The sequence below is a fragment of the Falco peregrinus genome, chromosome 1 (assembly GCF_023634155.1).
Source record: "Falco peregrinus isolate bFalPer1 chromosome 1, bFalPer1.pri, whole genome shotgun sequence".
Taxonomy (NCBI): domain Eukaryota; kingdom Metazoa; phylum Chordata; class Aves; order Falconiformes; family Falconidae; genus Falco; species Falco peregrinus.
In genome coordinates this window covers 92837124-92849854 of record NC_073721.1, presented here as the reverse complement: position 1 = coordinate 92849854, position 12731 = coordinate 92837124, and the positions used below count along the sequence as shown (strand labels likewise).

Genomic DNA, 12731 nt, shown 5'->3' with positions numbered 1-12731 from the left:
TAATGTCTAATTATGAATGCTAAAAATAAAAACAGAGCTATTAATTTCAGGAGCAAATGATGAGCCCTTATGTTATGAAGAAAAATAACATCCCCTTAGAAAATATCTGAAGAGTCCATCGATATTTTTGCCATAATTTACTCAAATTACTGCCAAAATTTTCCTCTGACTAGTTCTCTTATAAAACTATTTTGTACTCCCTCATACAGTTGCCACCTTCCAAGAAGATTTCAGGTTCACAAATAGTTAAATGAAAAAATAGTGGGAAAATTATTAAACTAGAGGAGTTTGGTGGAATGTTAAGTACAGATAGGCTTCCTAACTTGAATAAAAGTGCTACCATCAGATCTCAGTGCAGATTGTGAAGAATATGATTTTTCTCAAAGGTCTCCCTTGACAGACACCTAAGTAAAAGGCAGTTTAAAACACACTGAAAAGGGCAATATCTTCTTTGGTTGTTTGCTTGGGTTTTTTAAGACTGCAGTAGTCCCTTAGGAAATGTTTCGACATCCTTTAAGATACATGGAAAATGGGAGAATAGAGAAAAGGGAGCAGAAAAAGAGGCTCAGAGGCTACCTGTTATTTGTTCCTGCAGCAACACAGCATGAACAGAGGAGCAATCTCTCCACAGCCAAGGCCCAGATCCACCAACCAACCACATTGCAACAGGAAAACAGCAGTTTTCATTTGGTGGAACCATCAGTTCCAAAGGCCACTTACAATGTCAAGTATTTGTGTGAGCACATCCAAATTTGAACACAGGATTTTTGTATTAAAGACCCACAAGTACTGGCCAAAATGCAAGCATTTAAGCCAAGGAGTGTGTTTTGTCCAGGTCCTGGTAACATTTTTTTTTTTGGAAAAAGGACCCATTTTCTGTTATTCCGGTGGCATTTAGTTCACTTGCACCACAGACAGCATTCAGCCTCATATAATCAGTCGTAAACGTAAGAGGAGAAATTGCCAACTCCCTCAGAGAAAACTTGTCGGACTTGACACTTGCAAACCCCCCTCTCTCTGAAGGGCATTCAAACAGCACCAAATAGCAAAAATCCCTAAAGGTGCATAATTAACATGGTAGTTCAGCTACTATATTGAAAAACAAGGAAAACATTCTATACATCATTAATAAAAAGAGCATTAAAAATTGTACTTCTGAAGTAGAGACCAGAGGTCCAAATGTAAACTGTATCAGGCTTTGGAATCCCAAAAGCATTGTCTTTATTTTAATAATGATACAACGTCTCTATTGCCTTCTCTGTAAAGCTTTTGAATTGCAATTACCTGAGGAAGTACACAGCTTCTCTGGTGAATTTTGCAATTCACCTGATGTTGAAGCAGCCGTGACCAGACTGCTACAGCAGTGCCAGAGTCTACTGATTGAAAACTGAAGTGCTGCAGGGTTATCCTGCAAGCACAGCCACAAACTTGTGGCAAATTCATGTTGTCTTTTATAAATAGGTGTAGTATAGCCCAAAGAAAAGCTCTCGGCTCTGGCTAGCAAAGCAATGCATCCTGAGCAAGCAATGCCAGCTGAGAGGCAGATTTATTAGCTAGAGGCTGTCACCAGTCTGCTGCAGCTCCACAGCTCTAGCAAGGTCACAGGATGAGGGCAGCAAGGTTTGTCCATCTGAAAGGACCACAGGGTTACCCCTAGCTGTAGTAGCTTGAGACTTTGACAAGAACGGAGCCTCTGCTCAGGTCACCCCGCACCCCAGCCAGCCTGCTGCCATCAGGCAGCGCCCACCTCGCACCTTCCCAGCTTCACCGACCTCAGCTCACACAGCCCCAGCCTGCTCAAGCTTCCCCACAGAGCCACCCTCTTGGCCAAGGGCACAACAGGTCCCTCGCTATCAAGTGCTGCTTGTGAAATCTAAAGGTCTTCCCTGTACACGATCCTCCTGCTTCTTTTATTCACATCTCATATTTGCCCTCACTTTCCCAGCCAGGACCAATCCTTTTCCCGATGCAACCGTGCCACGTACACTTCGGCAAATAGCACTAAGGTCTCCACATCTCCTCCTCCTCGTCGTCTTCTGTGATTAGCCATATCCATTCTGTACTCTCCTCTCACCTTTCTCTTCTTATCTTCTCATGTTATTTTTCACCTGACTTTGCCGCTCATGCTCCAGGCACATTCTCCCTTTTCCTTCTGATCTCCTACTATCCTACAAAGCTTTCACAGACCGTGCTTCTCACTGTGTGCTGCTGCCCTTCCCTCCTGCTCCCGGTGTGCCACTCTCGAGACAGTCATGCACATGCTCAACCTAAGCGCTACATAAAAGCATTGCAGAATTGAGTCTTGGAGTGTATAATTTGGGGGGCTTGGCATTAGTCTTTGTCTTATGGTCTGTGATACAGAAACGGTGCGTGATAAAAAAAATAAATAAATAAAAGGAATTTCTGTATATATTCAGATCTGTGCATACCACACATCTAATGAAGAGTATGCAATGACTCAGATATCTTTCTACATTAGCTTGTGATTCATCGGAGTACTCACCAAGAGTCATTTAGTTTGAGGCATCAAAAACTAGGAAAGAGCCCAAATGGAAAAGAGTTTGAGATTAGTACCTGTGAACTGAAGGGAGACATTGCTTCCTTTGTACTCACAAAAGAAGGCCAGTGCCTTTTTCCCTCACCAGTATTACTCCTAGGATTATTTTTTTTTTTTAATCTCTAATTTTTTATGTTTGAGAAAAGTAAAGATGAGGTTTTGGATATGACTAGGATTTTGCTTCACTGCGTTTGCTCAGATTCAGAGGACACACATCTGGTCAAAATATTATCTGTTTGAGGTTGCAACAAAGAAAAATTAGTCCATGTCAAGTCTACAGTTCACAGATTGTATGTTTCATATTAAGACCATAATAAGCATTTTCATTTTTGTACCAAAAGCAGTACATGATTTGAAATGGTTTCTGCATTTCCAGCAATTTTATGCATTAAAACAAATAGCAAAGATGTACAAATTAACCGTCCAGACTGGGTGGAGCTAATGGATCTTTTACCTTTACTTCTAAAAAATTTTCTTTGGAAACAAGAAGAACTTGCCTTAGCAAAGATAAACAAAACAAGGAAAGGGAAGGAATCAAAATAACTCATTTGTTTTATAAGGTATGACATTCTTTACCTAATATTCAAGTTAAATAATTTTCTATGCACCATGAGGGAGAAAGGCTCTGGAATTTACTTATATCACTTAATTGGAAGGTAACAAAGGAGGTGGTTATGCAGCCATACATAAAAAAAAATAACACAGTTCATGGGTGAAGATATATCTAAAGGCATTCTGAGGCAATGCTACTTGCTTCTAAGAGTGGTAACAGTCTGAACACAAGAAAATTGCTTTCTCAAGGTAACCAGGTCTGTACCAGGGACAGTACGCTTACGCACAAGTGGTTACATAAATTGCTCTCCTAAGGACACACTTCAAGCAATTTGTTAGAATAAATCCTACTCGGAACTAGGAACAGTACCTGAGTTTTGCAGCTCTGCTGACAGAAACTGGAGACAGATGGATCAGTAACTTCAGGCATTTTCAACCTTGGTGAACTTCAACCTTCTCCAAAGAGTTCCTGCAAGTGTTTTTAGACCGATTTTAAGAGGCATTTGTCTGCAATGGTGAAAATGTAGCGAGAATTACATTTGGAAGAAGCTTTGTCGTTTCTGTGCAGTACCTAGGTACTTCCTGGTAGGCTTCTACAGAAGCTTGTGTAGAAAGATATCCAGAGACAGGGAAAGGGAGGTGAATAAGCTTAGCTCCTTTAAACCTCCACCGAAAGCCAGTGAAGGGAGCCCTACTCTCATCTAGAGACCCACCACTCCCATTACAGACAGGAGGCTCTGTCCCCAGTTCAGAGTCATTCCACACACGTGGCAGAATTCACCAAGCTTTGGGCAGGGGCCAGTTTGTCTTACTGCCACTGGAGAACAAGTGCTCCTAAAATTGCTATGTTTTCCCTTCATAAATTAATTTCCTGCATTTCCACTCTTTAAAGTGTGAAAACATCACGCATATGACCACTCTGCACAGTGGCGAGTCATAAAGAGATAGGTGAGAGATATATCAAAGAAAGGGGAAAATGCCAAAGGCTCTTTGAAACTCCTGAGGCTACGTTTACGTTAGGAAGTAGTAAGGCCCAGCAAGAGTAAATGTGTAGAGTTTGCCTCACTTCTGAAAAAGTCGTGTCCAACCTACATGCGTTTGGAGGGGGGGGATACTCTGAACTATCTCTGGTACAGGCTAGTCCCACCAGCTCGGACATGTTAAATATGGTCTTGAAATGAGGAATGCCCTCATTTAGGTTCATTTGAAAGAAGCACAGTTTGTACACTCCATGAATCAAAGCATGGTAAGGATTGTAAGTGATGAGATATTTTGGGGGTTTTCTTTTCCCCAAAAAATGCATTCCTGACAAACTAAAGCACTGATGTAGCTACACCATGTAGAAACAGCTGTAATAGAAAGGATTTGCAAGGCAACAAGGCAGTAATCAAAGGCAGAAAGAAGCAGACAGAAGAGAGGCTAGGAAAAAGGGGAGAATCTCCAAAGTAATAAACCTCATTAAAACTGGAAAACAGAAAGGCAAAAACAGAGTGCAAAGTGCTCTGGGACTTCTGGCTACCTTTCTAATGACAGCTGGAATGAAACCCTGAAAGCCACAAGTCAGAGTGCAGCAAAATGAAATCTATTGAAGATAAGATGAATGTAGCGTAAGCATATAGACTACATTTAAACGCAGAAGACAAGTGCTGAAACAAGGACAGAAAAACTGACAATTAAATGGTGAGGATGTGAGCAGCGGGTAGGAGGCGGCGGGATTAAGAGAACAAGATCAAGGTTAGCTGAAGAAAGCAGAGCAAATATTTTCAGCTGAATGCAGTCCAAACCCATCTATGAGGATAATGGGAAAATTGAGATCACAGGAGCTTCCTGTTTTGTTCTGTTCTGCCACAGCCTTGTAGCTTTACACTTGCCTGTCCCCTACAGAAAGAGTAATCCCATTGTAATGCCATACCTTATTCTCATGGCTGGGCCTATAGTTGAAATATAGAGTGACTCACCAACAGTATTTCAGCCGAGGAAACACGATGATTCTAATAACCGTCTGCTAATTAGCAAGTTTTTGAGATAAAGACAGTTGAATAGCTTGCATCCTGTGACACCCCAAATTAATAACGCTCCAGTAGCAAATAATAAAGTGGTAGAGATTGGCATTATTACTTTTTGGTACAGTACAAAATAGATTAAAATGAATCTGGCTTGTTTATCTACACAGCCTAGATCATTTCAGAATGCTGAAGATCTCTGCCTTGGCTCTAACGTATGATGCCCTAGAGAGCTCTGTATAAAGCTTTAGCTCCTAAAACTGCTAAACTGCTAAAACTGTAGAACTGCTCCTAAAAGCAAGATTCAAAAATTTCTAGATTATGATTTTATGAATAAAATTAATTAACCAACAATTCACGACATTCTAAAAGCTTCATCTGACCATAATAATCCTTGTTTGCAGCCCAAACAGTATTTGGTAATTGCAAAATGATGGAGCAGTGTGGATATTTTTTGATTACAGTTCATTACATAAGATTACAAGGAAGAATTTGTCTTTGAATCTTAATGAAAACTTAATTGACACCACTATTCTAAAGTATTTCCAATGACTAAAATTCAGTCTGTGTTTTAATCAGTTTTATATTAAAAAGAGATTTTAACAAGATAATGATGTGAATATAATTTCATTGCATTATAAAACCTTTGGCTGGTTCCCATAAGTAATTACAACTCCAGCCATCTTGGAAATCTGACACAAATGCAATTCTAATTTTAATATTCTTGAAGATTACACAGTTTAAAGTTTATTTTATCTTTCTCTACTACCTTTAATCAAATATAAGCTTTTCCTTCCCTGCCGCATAAATAATCCAAAATTTTTACTTCCAAGATAATTTCAGGAGGGATAAATGCCAGGCACCAGAATCCTGCCTGAGAACACAAGTTAAATTTAAGCAACAACACGGGTGACATTACAAAATGCAGTTACTTTTCTATGTAATATGTGCAACGATTCCTAAACACTGTGCTCTCAGATCTTTCACTCTATCCAGAGGTGTTCTCAGCTGACGCTGCACACACAGAGAGCTCATTCAGATACAGAGCAGCCTTCACACAGGCTGGAGCTGCATCCAATAAGGTATTTCTACCATGAGTTCCCATTCATTTCAGAAGCCTTTCTCAACACTGTATTTAATAAAATAACAGACACATAATCTCTTGCGGAGATAACAGGGTGCATCACACAGCTACAGTGCTGCCCATCCTTCACACAACAGGTTGCCAGAATTGTTGAAGTGGCAATAGCCCATTTGAATTAAAATACCTGGAGGGAAGGACACAGGGCCACTCTCTTAAAAAATGCCGTGCGGTGGTGATTCAGCCTGCCCCACGACAGGCAACTACTGCTGCACTTTCAGCTGAACTCCTTCTGACATCTATGAAAATTCTTGAATTTTCTGAATTAGGAGTAACTCACCAAATCGCTGAGCCAGTTGTCATTTAAAGGGTCCAGCTGGCTTGTATGTTAGAGGCACAGCCAGAAGTGCAGAATTCAGGCTCCCACCGAACAGCTAATTGCCAAACAAGGAAGCAAGAAATTAAGAACAGCAAGGGGGGGGGAACTGTGTTCAAACCCATCATAACTGTTGATACGATGATTAACACCACACAGGCACAATATCTTGGTCCAAGCTTCAAACAACATAACAGTGGATCCACAGCCTTGGTACAGGCTTATTTCTTACTACATGCTACAAGGAACACAAACTACACACCGATGGAATACGTTTTGCTCCATTTTGCTCATTACTTAAAATCTGCGATTTAGAAGACTGTTCTGAAAACTTCTCTCTGAAAAAGCTGGTTTAACCGAGTATGTAAAACATAAATAAAAAACCCTTGTATTTGTGCCAGTAAGAAAAAAATCAGAATAATAAAAAGATGCTAAAGTGGAAAAGATGCTATTTTACATAACTTCTAGACTCCATGACAGACAAGTTAAGCAACTCAATTATCCTATGTATGTTCAAATGCTTTCATAGGCTAATCAGACCAAACAGAAGCCAAGCTTACAGCACTCACTACAAGGTAGCACATATTTACGTGAAGTCAAGGCTGGGAATACATACAGTTTATGTGACGCATAGACAATTTTTTTCCAGTGGTACATGGATGTATACACTAACGTATAAAATGGATAATAACTTCTAGAACCAAGCAATACAAGTGCAGGGAATGCAAATTTAAAATACATTTACGAGCAATCTATACATACATAAATACACATTTATGACCTAATGAATTTTCTGTTCTCTGCAGAATAGGCCACCCTATTAGAACACCCTAATTATGTTTGAACACCCTAATTATTAGAACACCTAATTAGAACACCACCTAATAGAACACCCAAGAACATCCCCTGCACTGAATAGCATGATGACAATCTTCTGTGTCTGTGACATCAAGAAGTATGGAGAAATGCATGTGTGCTCACAATAAATTAGCATAGCATATTAATTGCTCCCCCCCACCCCAAATATCAATTCCATGATAGCCTTGAGTATTCACTCACCAAGAATAACAGGAGTAAAATAGTGAAATACAGACACCACGTATTAAAAAAAAGTTTATTTTTTTAATTTAAAATATTTACAAATAGTTCTGCTTTGTTTATATACAGCCATAAACTAAATTTAAAACTCAAGTTTAAACCTTGGGATTTCAAGAACATGAATTTACTGATGTCAAAATTAGCTTCAAGTTACATGGCACACCTTCCCCTGGAACTCTCAGAAGGCATTTTACAGTAAGTTGAGCTGGTAACAGCTACCCATTTCCCAAAGAAGCAGTCCCACCTGCCCTGCGATCTTCCCCTTCAGAAGCTGTTTTGCCTTGAACTACATTATTCTTCTCTAACTCTTCACTGATCAAGTCAGTGAGCTAAACTAGTGAAAAAGAAAATCCCAGGAAGATCAAACAGGTATTAATTGACCTGAACATCATCCTCTGTTAAATAACATGTCCTTACCAACTTTTTGGAGAGGACAAGAAGAAACAGCCTGAAGTTGCACCAGGGGAGGTTTAGATTGAGTATTAGGAAAAGTTTCTTCACTGAAAGGGTTGTCAAGCACTGGCACAGGCTGCCCAGGGAAGTGGCTGAGTCACCGTCCCTGGCAGTACTTAAAAGACTTGTAGATGTGGCACTTAGGGACATGGTTTAGTGGTGGACTTGGCAGTGCTAGTCTAACAGTTGGACTTAAAGATCTCAAGGGTCTTTTCCACCCTAAATGATTCTACAATTCTATGATAAAACCTGATTTAAGAAAGCTGGACTGAAATGCTATATAAAAAACCCCACAATAATTTTCTTAAGTTTAGCTACTCAAACCAGGATGAGACCAGACGAACACCAAAAAATGGACACAAAAGGGACAGAAATTCGTCACCTGAAGCTGGTGACGAATAATGTGAATAACCTGGGCTGAAGAATGGAGTAAGACCACTTTTTTGCTTAGCAGCTAACCACAAGACCATCTTAACTGCATTATGAAAGTATACACTTAGAGGTTATAGAAGAAAAGACAGCAGTTTCTCCTGCTTACAACATATGACAACAAAATTTCACATTGGATACCATGGTTTATTTCCTATGCCTTTGACAGACTAACAGGAGACACCCTGAAAAGTAACTCTGCTTCTTATTGCCAGACCTTGATTTCTCCAGCCCAGTCACATGTTGCAAGGAGTGATGGCAAGACTGGGTGAAATATTGCACTCACACAAGCTTCTTTATGTGCAGACAAAGTGCGAATAATCCTAGCAGTATGATAGTTGTAGAAAAACACTTTGCCGTCTGAACTTCCTGTCACCAAAAGCGTTCCATCTGGAGAAAATTCACAGCCCACTGCATATCCTTCCACCTGTGAAAATCAGTAACAGTGTAACTCCTGATGCTGATTAGATAAAGTTCATTGTGGTATACTTAAAATGAACACAGTACCAAAAATAAATAATTGTATCTTTAAATAAATATACACTAAGGACTTCTCCAGGTGTTTATTAAGACACAGCTATAACACAAACTTATTTAATCAAGTTATTAAATATTCATAAAGTCTTCTAATGACTATTTTCTTGAGGGTGTATATGATTCAAAATAGACTGGCACACAGGAAAGCAAACGAAGCCAATTAATATCTATCACTGATTTATAATCAAACACTATTAGCAGACACATTGAAAAGCACAGGTACTTGGCAATCTATCTTCCTTCTAGACGTGGATAATAAGTTCCCAGTGAAGAAGGATACCTTATGTCCTTCGTATCTTTTCTTTTTGTTGATTCGGTAAGGTCGCTGGGCAGAAAACAAAGCCATGTAGTTCCCATTCGTCTGAGCAACAAACACAGAATCTTTTGGGTGCAGAGTCAGACTTGGGCAAGTGTAACGCTCCTGGAAATAATTGTAAAGTGTTGTTTATGAAACTAAAGATTGGTGCAAATGATTCAGGTTATCTTTAGCACATTTGAAAGACCGTAGAAGGCAAGGTGTATGTAAGTCATCTCCCCAGTATACATTATACAGAGGTACTTAACTCATTACAATCCACTGAAAGTCTTACACCAAGGCAAATATTAAATCAAATCTCTACCCTGTTTTCCTAGAAACTGACCAAAATCCCATCTTCCTCTGAACATTATACTGCAGAACAGCTGCACAGAAGTAACTCCAACTTGGTGGTACTCAATCATCCTCTTTCAGCCCAGGGAAGACTGAAGTTTGATTGTGAAAGTGAATCCTCTTCTCCCATTATCCCTTCCTCCCTCCACAGCCATACTGTGCCTTCCATGCTACTTTGTACAGTTCTCATATCCTCCATCCTCTCAGTTCTGGCCACACTGACAGTAATAGAAATCACTCCATCTAAAGAGACACTTTCCCCACCCCACTCTGATGAAAAACAGGAAGGAAAGAAGGGAGGGGAAAAAAAAAAAAGATTATTATTAGCCTGCTAAGTCAGAAGCTCCTTATGACAGTGATTTCCCATGTAGACTGCTGCTGGCTGTAAGACCACAAATATCTGCAAAAATTAACAACACCTGGCCTTACTCAAATGTTCCTATTTAAGACTGAATTAAGATTGCTTTCAGAATTCTGCATGCTGACTGCATCAGAAATCAACTGCTCTTGCAAGGCTTCCACCAGGTCCAAACCTCTTCTAGTTGTAGCCTAACCTAAAGACATAGTGCTGAATTTTGATGTCATGAATAAAAATTAAGAGAGATTTGGCTGTAGGATGCATTTGCATGTGAAGGACACCTGGCTGACAGTGACCACTGGACACCATTGGTAGAGTGGGAAGAACATCAGACTGGTTTTGTTGTGTGGTTTGGGCGTGATGAACTGGGAAAGAAGTTCTGAGTATTGTAAAGTACTGGGCACAGAAACCCAGAAAAGGTTAGGCAGTGTGCCTTGTTAGGAGGTGCTCTGTGGTGGAGCACTGCATGCTTCTGGGGAGAAACTGGGTCTAACAGTAAGAAATCAGAAAGTACAATGCAATCTGCCAAAGCACTGTGCAGTTACACTGGGTGTACTGTAGTAATGGCTTATTTTAGAGCTCTTAACTATTAATTTGTTAATGCAGATCAAATCCTATTGGGATCTGTTTGGAGAGCTCACGAGTTCTCTCCCACCTTGAAGGGTTCAAAGGTGAAATTCAGAAAATTGAAGCAGAGTTTCCAAAATCACGACCAAGTTTTGTTTATTGAGAGTGCAGAAAAGGGAGGAAAAAAAGTCCATTTCAGAGATGCTGTAGTCATTTGGCAGGGGATAAGGGGGAAAAAAGTTGGTTTTACCCCTTAATACTGAACCTGACTGGTCTGCAACTCATATATTCATAGCTGCTTCTACTTTTTTTTTTTCTATTGCCTATCCAAGATGTTGATCGATTCAGCAGTAGACAAAGACATAACCATGGAAATTGACCTAATGGGATTGTTTCATGTTTATCAACTACATGTCCCTGTCCATAGAGAACTGTTCATTTCAGCCAAAAAGCATCTATATACAATCCAATCATATTATATTACATGGGATATTAGACTTGGGTTTTCAAAGAAGACCCAGGGAGTTGGAATTATCTATTAACTTCCTCGGTAATCTCCTTTGAAGCTGTCAGCCTTCCTAGACAATTTAGTCCATTAAATATCTTGCTTAGGTAGATTACTGAGAGAACTACTGCACCTGCACTGATAAAAGAAAATTTTGCCTCTGTGATTATGCTGTACTAGGTATCTATATGCATGTATCAGGTTGCTATTACTATGCGAATATTAAACTCAATTTGTCAACAGCCCTCATTGCAGCTGATGAAAAATGTATGAAAAATTGTGGGAAAAGAAACGTGGCACTATAGCAACTACTGCCATGCACCACTGGCAAGCCAGAATGACACTGGTGGCCTTGCCTAAATATAGCTTAGATGTCAGTGAATGAGCACAGACGTGTAAATATTTTTAACACAAGGAGACCTATCAGTCTTCAAGGTCATTTCTTAAGAATAAATATTTTTAGAATATAGAAACAAAGCAAGCCCTCAACTTACATTAAGAGCATTTTATACATCACACAATGATCTTACAGAAAATCAAAAGCTGCCTTTTTTTTTTTTTTTTTTTTTACAACATTGACAGGCAAGAAATACTCAGTCATGACCCAAACAAAACTAATTGTTAATCTTACATGAAAAATTTGATTGGAGATTTTCGCAGCACTTTGGAAGTCCCATGCAATAATGGTACGGTCAGCTGAGTCCCGGCTTACTGCATCTGTGCTTGTAAGAAACTCTTTTCCTTCAGGAAGAAAGAGTATATCCAACGTCTGTTGTACTGCAGCTTTGTACACTCTTAAAACCTAGTGGGTAAAGAGGTTTGTTATTTTTTGGCAGATTAGAAGAACATGATAACCTGTGTTTTCTCTTTTTTCATTAATAATTCTCTCCAATAAATTATATATTATTTTTAAATGCAAAAAAGTAACTGAATTTTAAATGCTGAAGTACTAGCATACTAAATAGCATGTTATTTTATGTAAAGAGTCCACAATAAAAGAAAGCATCAGTTTATACAATTTATATATACATAGACTTCTGTTATAAATATCCACGGAATTACAGTTACATCCAGAAAGAGATTTGGACAACACAATGTTGTGGAGCTGGGTGTACACAAACTCCCTTCTAATTTTATGAATTCTTCTAGAATTCCTAGAAGAGGAAAGGGGACCTTTGGCAGCAGGCTGGCCAACTTGGTGAAGTAGGTTTTAAACTGAAGGACTTGGCAGGCAGGGTTCAAAGTGGCCGCCCTATGTCATTGCAATCAGCTGGGGAATCAGCCAGGCCAACCAGAGCAGTGACAAATGTTCCTTAGTTGACTCCCAGGATGACAACCAGAAGACCAACCACCTCAAGTATACGTCCCAGCACCTTTGGTATACGTACAGGCAAACAAAGCAATATTTGGGTCAGTTAAAGCTTTGGGTTAACAGAACCTGGTTCTTATGGGTGACTTCAACAACTCAGACATTTGTTGGAAGAACAACACGGCAGCTCATGTCATCCATCAAGTTCCTGGAATGCGTAGAAGAGCACTGCTTCCTCATACAAATGTTAGATGTGC

General features: G+C 39.5%; 1 protein-coding gene across 1 annotated transcript in view; it reads right to left on the bottom strand.

The window, feature by feature from the left end:
* Positions 1-7669: 7669 nt before the first annotated feature.
* WDR25 (WD repeat domain 25) overlaps positions 7670-12731 on the bottom strand; it is a 64984-nt gene continuing 59922 nt past the window's right edge. Inside the window, exons 5-7 of the mRNA XM_055816772.1 lie at positions 11797-11967; positions 9367-9507; positions 7670-8976 (exon numbers count right to left, since the gene is read on the bottom strand). Coding sequence (XP_055672747.1) covers positions 8755-8976; positions 9367-9507; positions 11797-11967 — 534 coding nt within the window. The 3' untranslated portion in view covers positions 7670-8754. The remainder of the gene's footprint in view (positions 8977-9366; positions 9508-11796; positions 11968-12731) is intronic.